The sequence below is a fragment of the Echeneis naucrates genome, chromosome 21, assembly GCF_900963305.1.
Source record: "Echeneis naucrates chromosome 21, fEcheNa1.1, whole genome shotgun sequence".
NCBI classification, from domain to species: Eukaryota; Metazoa; Chordata; class Actinopteri; order Carangiformes; family Echeneidae; genus Echeneis; species Echeneis naucrates.
In genome coordinates, this window is record NC_042531.1 from 16381865 (window position 1) to 16394942 (window position 13078).

Here is a 13078-nt window from a genome sequence, read left to right on the forward strand (position 1 = left end):
TTTCAATGTGTCTTTTCTCTCTGTATTACCTCTGCTCAGTACTTCTGTCCCTCTGGCTCTCTGTGTTTGCTCTATTCTCCAATTACCTCTTGAAAATGCGCAGGCAAGTTTTTTTCTAGATATTGCAAAGCACAGAAAGGAAAAATGCCAGGTATATAAAAGCAGCCAGTCCAAATGGCTTTTTTTCTTTTTTTCCCCTTTTCGAAAATAAACTCTGCCTGTAATTTTTTTCACTCATAGCAAAATTTATCTGAAACGCTCCCTGTGATGCTTTCTCTCAAATGGAAAAGCTTTTAGTTTAGCTTCTGGACACTATTCAAGCACAATGAGCTGACCTGTGTCTCCTCTACCTCACCATTCACCCCTTTCCCTTCCATTTCCATTACTCTCTCTCATCCCTCAGAAGGAAGAGCTGTCCCACGTACCAGGCTTTGTTTCAGAGAGTGGGAAGGAGCAGCTGATGTACGAGGTGCCTCTAAACGACACCGGCTCTGCGGGACTTGGTGTCAGTCTCAAAGGAAACAAGTCCAGAGAGACAGGAGAAGATCTCGGAATCTTTATTAAATCCATTATACATGGAGGGGCGGCATACAAGGTGACATAATATTCTCAAGCAGGCCTTACGCAAAATCTAACAAAAATTGTAATTTCAAGTGTTTTAATTCTCCCATGTAAGAATAAATGCCCCTTTCCCATGGTGGGAAGGAGGGTCAAAGGTTTTACAGAATTGAAAACTTCACTCATGGAATGAAGAGAACCATTATGAAAAAATAATCATTAATCGAAGAGATTGGGAACTGAGAGAGGTATGGTTACCGCTTCAGCTGTATCTTCTTCTCTGCTGGACTGAATCTTTGACTTCTTACTTATAGGATGTGCATGATATGTTATGGACACCTGAGAGGCAGACAAGAAGATTTGCACACACATGCATCCACCTACCTGTGCAGACAGACTTGAATAGATGGGATGAGGTGTGCAGTGGAGGCGTTGTTAAAAAAACAAAAAATGACAGTGTGTTCAAGCCTGTATGTGTCAATTTATGATAGTATTTCTTCAGAGAGGTGCCTAGTGTAGTGTACAGCAGTGTGCTTGGGCACAGTAGATTTTTTTTTAGTTGTTAAAGAGAGAGCAGAATGTCAAAACACAGTGTACAGAAACAGAAATACAGCCGATGGTATTTGTAAGATTGAACATCAAGCTACCAGTCACTTGAGGTCACATACATGCCTGCGTGGACACATTTTTTTAAACAAACCCCAGTCATTTATAGAACACTGAACACAGTGCATCTGTAAACTCAGTACACTCTATACTTGAATGTTTCACAGGATGGACGTCTGCGTGTTAATGACCAGCTGGTTGCTGTAAATGGAGAGTCGCTTCTGGGACGCTCCAATCATGTGGCCATGGAGACGCTCCGCCGCTCTATGTCACAGGAGGGAAATGTGAGAGGGACCATCCAGCTAGTGGTGCTGAGGGCTCTGAAGGTAAACACACTCAGTCTTATGAGGGTCACCAATGGGCCCTAAAATTTGAGAGAAACAAAATCTCTCTGGCTTATGTGATCTTGCTCTCTGTAATCAATAGGAGCTAATAGAGCTTTAACAGTTACTTGATTATAACAATTGGTCAGCAGAAAATATAAACAGACCAAAACTTTGATATGCAATCAAGATTTTTTATTTTATTTTTAAGCACACCTGGAAACAATATTCAGGTAAATATATTCTGCTTTTCTTTGTTTTGTGTGATATGGATTGAGTTTTGGACATTTTGGACAAAGGGGTGAAGTCATCAGCCTGGAACTAACACACTTTTATATCTTTGCTGACATTTTATAACCTGAGGTGCCAGATGTTTCACAACTGCTACACATCTGGAAAGGCCTTGTTGGAAACTGTTTGTGAGAGAGCAGTGGTTGTCAGAAAATATTTGGCAGGTGGTTGAATGTGCTATCCGTTTATCATATGATGTAGTAGGAGTATGCTGATGAGGAAAAAATCCAGCTGCTCTGTAAAGTTAGACATTTGAAGACCAAACAGTAGTTGAGTTATAGATTAAAAAGAGCAATGGATTCATTTGGATAAAGTAGCACTTTTACTATTGACAGTACACTTGAATGTGTTTTTATTGTCAAAGCCAAAATTGGAAGGTTATGACACCTGAATGGGTGTCATAACCTTCTGAGTGAGAGCATGTGCATGTTTTTGTTACTTCACAAAGAAAAAAATAAACATGCATGCCTCTTTTCTCCTCACTGTATAGCTCCTCTCCTCTTTGCTGGCTCTCCTTGACTATACAGTGGTGTCGGTTTTTTCCTGTGGCCTATTGCCTCTGCTTCTTTCTACACATCCTTGAAACTAGTCTCTCTGCTCTCTTTGCTGCTCTTACCAAGCAGCACCAGAAGAGCATTTACACTTCAGCTATTCATATTTTGTGTGGTTGTCTCTGAGCTTCTATATGTGTGTGTGTGTGTGTGTGTGTGTGTGTGTGTTTGTGTTTGTGAGACAGTGTTATTCACCCAGTTGTATATCTCTTTATTCCTTAAAAAAAAAAAAAAGTAGATCTTGGTTGCCTTTCATCTGATGCTGTTAACACTGCTCTGGTGAATGTTTTTACCCTTGCACATACTGTACAAGGCCAGGTTTTTGGCTTGTGTGTGACTGGCCTGTTGCATGGCCAGCTGGTAGTAGAAAAAGAGCCACATACATTCCCTGCTTCATATTTTCAAGTACAAACATAATATACACACAAGATGTATGCTGTTTACTTGTGTGTCTTAAGATTAGGCTGCCTTGAGTGAAAATTTAATTGGGGTAAAAGAAATATAAGAAATACCTCAACCAGTTCTCAGCATCTGATCTAGGTGGCACAGATGAAGTTTAATCAACGGCTATTGGAATTAGCATGCATTAGTGTAAGGGTAACGTGTACCTAATAAACTGACATCTGAGTGAATGTATGTACACAGAGGCATTCTTGGGCTTTCAGGGAATCCCTTACCGATACCTTGGAGGACAAAGCGGTCGAGAACATCAAAGAGATGCTTCTATGTCTCTCTTTGTCTTAAGGGAGGAAAAGACTAGAATAAAAAACAGAGACAAATAAGAGAATGCACCTTAAAAGCCTTTTTTGGCCTCAGTATTGATGCTTTTAACATTGTAGAAGTGGACTGCTTTGCTTTTCCCCCCTCTGATCTTTGTTTTTTCTTTTCTTTTTTTTTTTTTGATGTGTCCTTTTACTGTTTTTCTTACTCCCTTCTCACTGTATTCATCTGCAGCCAGTTCTCCTTCAGTGTCTCACTTTATCCAGCTGCTCTTTTCATTCAATAACTCTTCAAATACTCTCCAAGATAAATAAGTACAGCTCTTTAACAGGGTCCAAGGCTGTAATCTGGTACTTCTTTCACAATATCTGAATTTTCAACTTTCATAGAGGAGGATTTGGAGAGTTGGCACTTGTCATTATCAAAGTTGTTAAAAATAAAGATGTATAAATGGACAGTGTTTTACTTTACCTTTGTTAGGAAATGAAAAATAATGATTTAGCAATTTCCTGCAAATCCTATATTTAAGTTCAAAACTCTTAGATGGAATAACTTTTATGTTGACTTTTATATGAACTTCTCCTTCACCCTTTGACTAAAATGCAAGGTGTTTCCAAGCAACAATCAAAATCTTTTGTTGAGGAACCATTCTGCGCTTTCCTTTTTTAGCTTGCCAACACCCTGGCAAGAACCACAAACTGTTCTCAGGTAGAGAATTATGAGAGCTGAAAGAACACTTCTGTAAACTACACCGTTTGCCTCTGTTGAGACATGAAAACTTTAAATTTTTTCCACACTGTCAGTTTTCCACTTGACAAAGTTTGTTACTCATGGTGATATATTTAAAGTTTTTAAGTCAACTGTTTTTGAGAGCACTCATTATACTGTTTATAGAATATCAACAATCAAAACATAAAACCCTGCAAAAAATGAATTATCCTGTTAAACAAACAAACAAACCAAAACAAAGTTTTTGTGATATCTTGTTAGGAACACTTGAAAAATTTCTGACTGTATCCGTCAGTTATGTCTTTATATTTTTCTGCCCCCAAACACATTGGATGTGTGAAGACGTACATTTTTTTCAAGGGTAGTCTGATGGCACTGTGACATTGGTTAATGGGATGTGTGTGGGAGAGAGCTGGGGTTGGGAAGGGGCCCTCAGGACCTCTAACATACTGAAGAGTGATGTGTCCAGGTTTAAAAGCAGGCACAGGTTAGGCAGGGGACAGGATCTGATGCTGCTAGTGGGGGGGTGACAAGAAGGATTTATTGCGCGCACAGTTCACTGTTGTGTCTTCTTTGTTGTGCGATCAGGAAGGATTTCTATACAAAAACACACAAGTACCCTGAGCCGTACCATTGAAATGCCAGACATATACATGTGTTTGAAAACAAACTGACAATGACAAATAAATGCAAATCAAACTCTTAAAGGAATGTGCACAAAAAGAGACATCAACAGTGGAGTGAGTGCTTCTTTTTGATTATTCAAGGTCCCCGAAAGAGTCTTACCTCTGGAGAATAGGTGTCAGTGTTACTGCTGCCGCCACACACTCAGATACTAACAAATGCACACATAAAAGTGATGCGAGTGTGGAAAATAGTTAGTAGGAACCTGATGGGCCATGGGAAATTAGCTCCCCCTTTTCACTTTGACCCTCCACTGTCTTTTGAGAGACCCTCCCTTATTCAATGTTTTGACATCTATTTGTGTTTGAATAGTCTACTCCAAAGGCCTCACTTAATGTAGTCATCTCTCACTTTAAATGCTATCCGCATACTGGACCACTTTGCATCGGAAAAGCATCCTGATTTTAAGATATATAAATAAGAAAATCAAGAAACTTACCAAACAACTATCAAATATCTAATTCATGTCTCTTTATGTATATTTTTTACAGACTTAATTTCCAGTTAAACTGAGCATCAGACGGTAGCACTCTTACGTAATTGCAGCCACTCCTGTCCAGAATCTGTATTAAATTTGCTTTGAAACTAAATGTTTCATGTGTGATCTTGTCTTAGGATCAACATGGTGTGTCACCCAATCGCTCATTTGACAGCTCCTCCGGCATGACGGGAATGATGATCCCAGCCAACAGTCAGATGGGATTGGTCAGTCAGGCCAATGGCCCCATTCACTCCCCCATGGTGACCAGTGCTCTCTATACCTCTAATGGTGAGTGAAGTGCTTTCACATTGGTTGGTCAGCATGACATACAGCACAATTTCAGTTTTAAGTTAATTATTTTCATATATTCATTTCAGCACCAAGAGCTGACATTGAAGTTTGTTTTTAGAAATTGGAAAAAAGGGGACCATAGGAATATTGTTCAAATTATGGTTTTAAAACATTTGTATTGGTCCCAAGTCTTTGGTTTTGTGTTGGCTCAAAACAGTGCAGGCCAAGCGGATGGAACAAAGTGATTTTAGTCTACTGCACTGTTCTGACATCTGTTTGTACTTTAGCAACAAGCACTAAATAGTTTAAGGACAGAGCTCAGGCAGCAAACTGCAATGCAGCCCAGTGATATGTTTAATATAAAACAATCGCTATCAAGTTTTTTTTTTTGTTTTTTTTTTTTTTGGTAATCACAGTATTACCAATCTGCAGTGCACACTGTTCGATCTATTAGGACGCACTGTTGTGCCTAAACTTTTCTTTCTTAAAACATGTTTCAGTTCATTCTGACCTTATTCCGTCCCTGATTTAATTTCAACTTGATGCAGATATATATTATTTTATCTTTCTGGCATATCATTAATAGTGTGTTCATTAAAGCATTGCATTATGTAAGTTTAATCATGAATGATAAAGCAAACTAAAGACAAACATAAAGAAAACAGCTAGTGCCATCTAAAGTCTGGTTTTAATTAGATGCTGTTCTGTCCCTCTTTTCTCTTTCATTTCTCTATCTCAGTCTTACCGTGGTTTATTTTTCTCCCCTCATTCTCAAGGTTGTTCAGTTTGTTTGTTATTGCTGGGTTCAGCCTGTTATAAAGACTTATTTTGGTTCTGTGTGTCTCATATTGCTCTGTCTCAGTAGCTTTAACTGCTCCCACCCTTATATTATTACTATATGTGTACTAGTGAATGTGTGCTCCATGCTTGTGCTGTGCTCAGTGTTCGTTACTCCCTGTTAAGTTTGTGTGTTTTCCTATGTTTGCCTGATATTTTTGCTTGTTCGGAAATGTGTCTCTGTGTTAGTTCAAAGATATTTGGCCAGTATCAAACAGCCATTTGTGTGTGTGTGTATTTACACTGAATGGTAAACAACTTTGGCCTTGAATACACTTTGTAGTTCAAATTCACCTCAGTCATGGTGTCTTTTACATATGCACATTTGCATGTGCGATAGCATTCATATGTGTGTGTCTGTATACAGTAAGCACATTTCTTAGGCTCTGTAAAGTTGTTGACAGTGTTTTACTCTCCTAATGAACTTTATCACATGTTAAATCCATTTTATCTGGCATTGAAGCCCAAATTAAAATGGAGCAATCTTTCTCTTCTCACCGATGTGTTCCTCTGCAGAAAAATAAATTGAGCTTAATTATCCCGTACATATGTATTTATGCAGATGTGTTATTTTTGCATTTATAGATCTTTCTCTTCATGGCTTATCCATCCATTGCTGCATCACAAGATGTTTTGTACCACCAGTTTTATTTTTATTATTTTTCTTTTTTCTGTACTTTGTATTTTCTCTCTCTCTCTCTCTGAGGAGGAAGAGGAAATAAGATAATATAATACAGATTTAGTTTAATTGCAGATAGATATGATGCAACCTTTCCCAATTAAGTGGTTGTTTTGGTATTGAAATGTCACAATAATGACCCAGAAGTTTCCATATTTTAATAAGTGATTTTACACATTTAGATCTGTTTTCTCATCAGCCTGTAAAATGCTTACATAAGGGCTGTGTCTCTCTATAATCTTTGTAGACTTTCTGATCATCAGAAACCTTTAAGCATAACGATGCAGGATCCTTTTCAAAGCATTAACAGACCATTGGATTTATTTGTCAACTTCTTGATCACTGGTTCCCTTTTGGAGGGCAAAAGCATGCAAGCAATGGAGTGAGAGAGGTTAGACAGAGACAGTGTAGACAAGTACAGATGGTAGGAAGAAAAAGTGTGGAAAAAAAAGATTCATATATCTGCTATTGATGCAAACTGCTCTTCATCTCTCATCCACACAACAAATGCCTTTTCCACTTCAAATAGTGGGAGTCAGTGGGAACAGATTTGTGTGTGTGAGGTGAAAGAAGAATGAGTTTTTGACAGTTCAGTTGATTAAGGTGCTGGCAGTGAGGAGGAGGAGGACAGAGGAAGTTTAGCGGGGGAAAAAAAAAACGCTGAAAACTGAGTGGGAGATTGAATGATTTATAGGAGATATGAAAGGAGAGATAAATGACAGCCAAAATATCAGAAGATTGCTATAATGGGAGCAGAAGAAAAATAAAGCAGGTGATTAGTGTAGGGAGTGAGAGAAAGAGGGTTAGAGATGAGAGAGAGTGATATCTTCAGACGCTGCCATTTTCTTCTCTAACTCCAGACGTCTCAGCTTTCAGTTACGCATGTGCGGATGCAAGCACATAAAGACACACTTTGAGGATTTGGCAGTAATCTCAGTATGTGTTGTGAGGCAGCTATGCACCCTGAGAAGTGATGACTGTATGTAAAATGTGCTTGGATGCATTATATGTCTGTGTATGAAGTTGTCATAAGCCTGCTTATCAAGCAGACACAGCCGTATCACTACTCTACATCTGCACTAGTTGCAGATGTCGAGCGGCTGCATTTGATGATTCGTTCCCATCCTTCTTACATTTCCTTTATGTTTTTCTACATCTGTCTATCTGCCTCTGTGGGACTCTTCTGCTTGTCACTACTTCTCTCTAGTTTTTAATCAAATGAGTTCTTAGTTTACCCCTTTGTGTATGGCTGGTTTCTTGAACATTTATAGAGTAGGCTTATATTGGCAATAGAGTACAGCAGATTGTGTTTGGTTTAAGTTTCAAAAATCAACACTTATGTTACATTTATGCCTGGCGCCAACACTACTGCGGCAGACTCTTGGAAACTATGATGGATTTAATCAGCTTTGACTAACTATGTGACATGGAAAACTAATTGCAGACATAGATTTTGATGGCCATTGGAGAAATAGTATTCTGGTCGGGGTCAAATTTATTGTCATCAAAATTTTTTTAACTCAACCCCAGAGGCTGGGATGAATGTGATTATTGAAAATCTGTTTGACTGGCTGCAATATATCACCACAACCATCTTTTATGTAGACAGTTTTTTTTTTTTTTTTGCTTTTCAGTAGCCAATGGGAGTTATTCCCAAATGGATGAAGAAGAGGAGGGCGAGCTGTACGGACGTGACGACCTACAGGAAAGGTTTGTGTTTGTGTATATCATGAATAATGTAAAATAGACACTAAACTTAAACACACAGCAATTATCTTCTTAATAAATATTCTCAATATATACATGACTTCCAGTGTTGTCTTTCAGTCCGCATGATGCAGAAAAGTCTCTTTGGCCACATATAAATAAAATCACCTACATTATTCATTCGTTCATTCATTTTGAACTGCTTTATTTTTTTCTGGGTCATGGGCACCTACATTATAATTGGAAAAATGAAAAAGCAAAAAAAAAAAAAAAAAGAAGAAAGTAACTGATAACAGATCCTGAGGTTTAAAAAAAAAAGTACTTACAAAAAATAAGCTGAGCTCAGCAAAAGTGCATTATGATGATGCATTGTCATTTTGTTCTAGGGAAAACTCTCGGATCCCAAGCCCAGCTCAGCCCCAGAGTCCCACCCAGAGCCAAAACCAGAGCCAACGGCAGTTCCAGCATGTAAAAGCCTCCAAGAGCATGGACCTGGGTACGACTCAGAACCAGCAGCACACTGGTGGGGTCATTTTTCAGTTTATCTGCTCTGCATGGTGGCTGCATGCGTCTTACCCTCACATCTGTCTAAGTACCCCTCCTGATGCGTGGCTGCTGCACCACTAGCATGCTCTCTACAGCCAAATGCAGACTCACACCTGTGCAGACTTGCAATGCATCATACAAACACAGTCACAGCTGCCCGTTTAGATAGGGAGCCCTGTACGCTCATTTGTTAAAAAAGGTTTCCATCTTGTGCATGTCGTTGTTTGTATGGTCTTGTTTTATGTTTGTTCCAGAATTGGGAAATGTCTTATCTTATTATCTGGTGTGATCAGCACACAATCTGCATACACTTACACAATGCTTCTGTGGAAGCATTTGTACATTTTGTATTGAAGTCTAGATTATTTTAATATCCAAAACATAATAAGTAATGTAACCCATTTGTTCCATTACTATCAAGTGAAAGTCCTGTAGGGGAAGACCTGTATCTCTTAGTAGGATGTAGATCAGAGGTTTGACAAAGGAATTTAACAGCATAAAGGAACAGAAAAGACATATTCAAGAACTATAGAAATGGCAGGCTGCATATTTACACCCAAACTCTTCCTCTGTTTCTTGTTCTTGTTTATTTTTTTAACTTCTCAAAGAAAGTGAGGAATTAGTCACTGTGTTTGTCACCAGAGTTTAATTCAGAGTCATTATGGTCTTTTATTTATATAAGAGCAAGTCAGAAAGGCTACATTTGCTGCCCCTGTGATCCCGCTTTCACTGTCCCCTCTCTGTCACCTGTTGCTCACTGATTACTGACAGATGGATTCAAGGGTTCGCTGACATTTCAGTGATTGGTAAAAAGACAGTGTTAGAAATATGTGTGTAGTTATGTCTATGCCCGTGCATACATCTGTGTAATATGACAGTGGATGCAGAAGCACAACAAAAGCTTATTGTTTCAAATGTCACTTCCCTCAGTCCTCCTCCTCCTCCTCCTTAAGCAGACTGCACTGCTGACTGTATGCGTAAGAAGATGAGATGAAAGGGCAAGAGACTCTTTGAGTAGCATATACATCCATTTCTACAGGAATAATAGACTGATGGCATCTGTACATCACCTCCTTTGTGTCTTTACACACTTAATTTTCACTAAATGCATAAAAAGCAAATTAGAATTTAATTTCGGTTGCTTGAATGGCACAACATGTTTTCATTGCCAAGCCATCGAGCAGCAGTAATGACAGCTTATTAACAAATGTCTTTGTCTTTTTTCCATGTTGACAGTAGAGGAACAAGATTCAACCAAGATTGCCAAGCTGTTTTATATCCAGAAATAGTTTAGAGAGTAGAACCTTTCATTTTTGAGGATAAATATTATCCATTTAGACTGGCCTAGGCCTAGCTTCATATTTTGTAGGATATTCTGTTAAATTTAACAAAGGGCTGTTTAGAGATAAACACAAAAACACTCAGACACACACACATGTTGGATATAAGCTTAGTACGAGGTTTTAGTTTGTGACAGAGCAGGGGGCATGTTATAGAGTCAAACATAAAGTAAAACAATAAAACACTGAGCCTCATGTTCTGCTATAATCACCATAAAATATGAACCATAACCTGGTTTCCTTAGGAAATAGCCTAACTTCAGCAACAATTAGCAAACATTTCCTCATCAGCATATTTGCTTTTCACATTTGGAAATCAGATTTGGCTAATTAGACTGTATGTAGATGGTCCACATGGGGACACTTGCGTCCCCAGGTGTATGCTGGAGACACATTTTGATAGGAAAATATGTAAAGATATACCTTTATTGAAGCTGTTTTTTTTAATGACATATTAATAGCAAAGTGATGTGTGGATTCCAAAATCAGGTGAAGTAGCATAGTTTATGGCTACTACAGGACAACAAGCTTCTTTTCAATTGCCTTTGCAAATTTGATCCTTTCTTCAGTGAAACGGCGGCTTTTTTTACTGTCCTTTACTTCATGTCTGAAAATAATCCTGATAAAAATGTATAATTAGTCCATGTGCATGCATGTCTCAAGCATCAATTAGATCTGTGCCAGTTTATGCAACATTGGAACTATATTTCAAAACATTTACTACTACCTTCCTGGTACTTTTTTTTATCAATGAGCCCATGCCCATGCCCAAAATAGACAGACAGAGAAGGCATTCTGAGCATCTCATTCGTGGGTCCGTTACATAATTTCATTTTTATTTAATTTGTCCTGATTTCATTTTCTATCCCAGTCCAATTAAACATTTAACAATAATTTCAAATGGGTTCAAAATGATGAACTCCCTGCCCAGTTCTCACTGTCCTCCTCATTCTCTCTCCTCCTTTGTCTCTGTCAGAGATTGTCACCACAGGTTTCACTGCGTAAGTTGCTTTAATTAATCAAATTGGGATATGTGACAATAATCGTTTTAGTTCAGCTTCGATTATTTTATTTCTTTTTTTTTTTAATGACAGCCCTTTACATCTTGATGGAGAGTCCCTCCACAGTGATGATTCTCTGTGTGCGTCACACACGTGGCATTTAAAAATCTGCTGATGTAGACACACACTCATTCACACTGATCCCCAAACTACTGGGTTGCTAAAGCAGTCGTACTGATTCACCGCAGACTTATGCCATCAGACACACATGTAGCTAGAATTACAGTTCAGGCTTGGTTTTCATTATAGAAGTATTTGCTGCGAGAAGCCATGTTACTGCTTGGTTTTGTGGTCTAAGAGTGTGTGTGTGTGTATTTGGCTACTAGTCAATGTGTTTCTTGTTGCCACTGGGGTGATTTGTAGCTTATGTAAAGGGTGAGGAAAAGCAACAGAAGGACTGGGGGAGAGGTAGAAAGGGAAAGCAGGATTAACAAAAAAGAAAAGCGAGAATAGACAGAAAATCTCTGCTGGATGGAGAGAGTGTTGATAAAACATCAATGAAAAGATAGAATAAGGCATAACAAAAAAGCGAAATCCAATGACGGGAAGGAAACGAGGGAGACAAATGAAGTGAAAGCGAAGGGAAGAAAGGAAATGATTTCAGTTCCAATGAAGCTGACTTCACATCACAGAGAAAAGGAGAGGTTACTGTGCCATCTCGTAAAATGAGATGGAAAGAATAATAGTGTGGTAAAAAATAATGGAGACAGGAGGAGGAGTTGAGGCAGTTGTAGAAAGGAGAAATGAAATAACCAAAAAAAGTTTTTAGGGGTTAAAAAACATTTTTGCACAGCTGGTAGATTGGACACAAAAAATTGATTATATTGAAATCAAGGGAAGTAATCCAAACAACAAAGAATTATATGTGTGAAAGTGTGTTTATAGATTAACAGGTGTATGTTTTGTTCTAGTGGCAGATGAGAGCAACGTTGGATCCCTGGTACGAAACACTGGAGGTGAGCCAATCACAGGTGCATCCTACACCAGCACATAAACTCAAGTAGAAGACACAAAAGAACACTGAAACAAAGATTTTACCAAACACAGCTTGATTTCAAAAAAATGTCAGCAAGTAAGAAAGCCAAAAGACAGCAAAGTTACAAAGGAGAAAAGTATCCCATTGAGCTGACCTCAAAAAGGGAAATCAAGAAAATGGAAGTAAGAGCCACAGCCTCAGTTTTCTGTAACTGTGTGCAATTTGTCGCAATGCATCTAAACTGGAACTCAATGTGAAAGGTGAAGACATGTTTGTCTGACCGACTTATGATTTGCTTCCACAGTAAACAAAATATAACCAAAGAAAGAGTAGATTAATAGTCACACTCAAACACTGCTGCTTCTCTCCATTTTAGTTTTTTTGTTTTGCAATCAGGAAACATTTTTTTTTTTATCACTTCAACCAATTCATCACAAAGTTTAAAGCCATGTTTCCCTTCTTTTGCCTTTCGTCTCTTTCTTTCTGTGTACATGCCACTTTAACTCTCTTTACATCTGGCTTCTTCTGTCCCCTATATGCACTTGACCCCTTTCTGTCTCGATCAACATGTCTTAATACCTGAATTTGTTCAGTTCGAGTTGCGGATGAAAATGTGAATTGCAGAAGTACTGGAGAGAGAAGAAAAGGGCCAGTCTATGGTCACTTACAGACAAGCACATACATAAGAGTTAGAACAA

General features: G+C 38.4%; 1 protein-coding gene across 6 annotated transcripts in view; it reads left to right on the forward strand.

Moving 5' to 3' along the window:
- The window catches only part of LOC115061625 (partitioning defective 3 homolog B-like), a 180095-nt gene that overhangs the window by 77207 nt on the left and 89810 nt on the right, over positions 1–13078 (forward strand). For 3 of the 6 annotated variants that reach the window (XM_029530048.1, XM_029530045.1, XM_029530050.1), the window contains exons 13-18: positions 404–595; positions 1332–1490; positions 5078–5231; positions 8385–8460; positions 8844–8980; positions 12316–12360. In XM_029530048.1, coding sequence (XP_029385908.1) covers positions 404–595; positions 1332–1490; positions 5078–5231; positions 8385–8460; positions 8844–8980; positions 12316–12360 — 763 coding nt within the window. The remainder of the gene's footprint in view (positions 1–403; positions 596–1331; positions 1491–5077; positions 5232–8384; positions 8461–8843; positions 8981–12315; positions 12361–13078) is intronic. The other 3 variants (XM_029530049.1, XM_029530046.1, XM_029530047.1) reach the window with 3 other exon arrangements.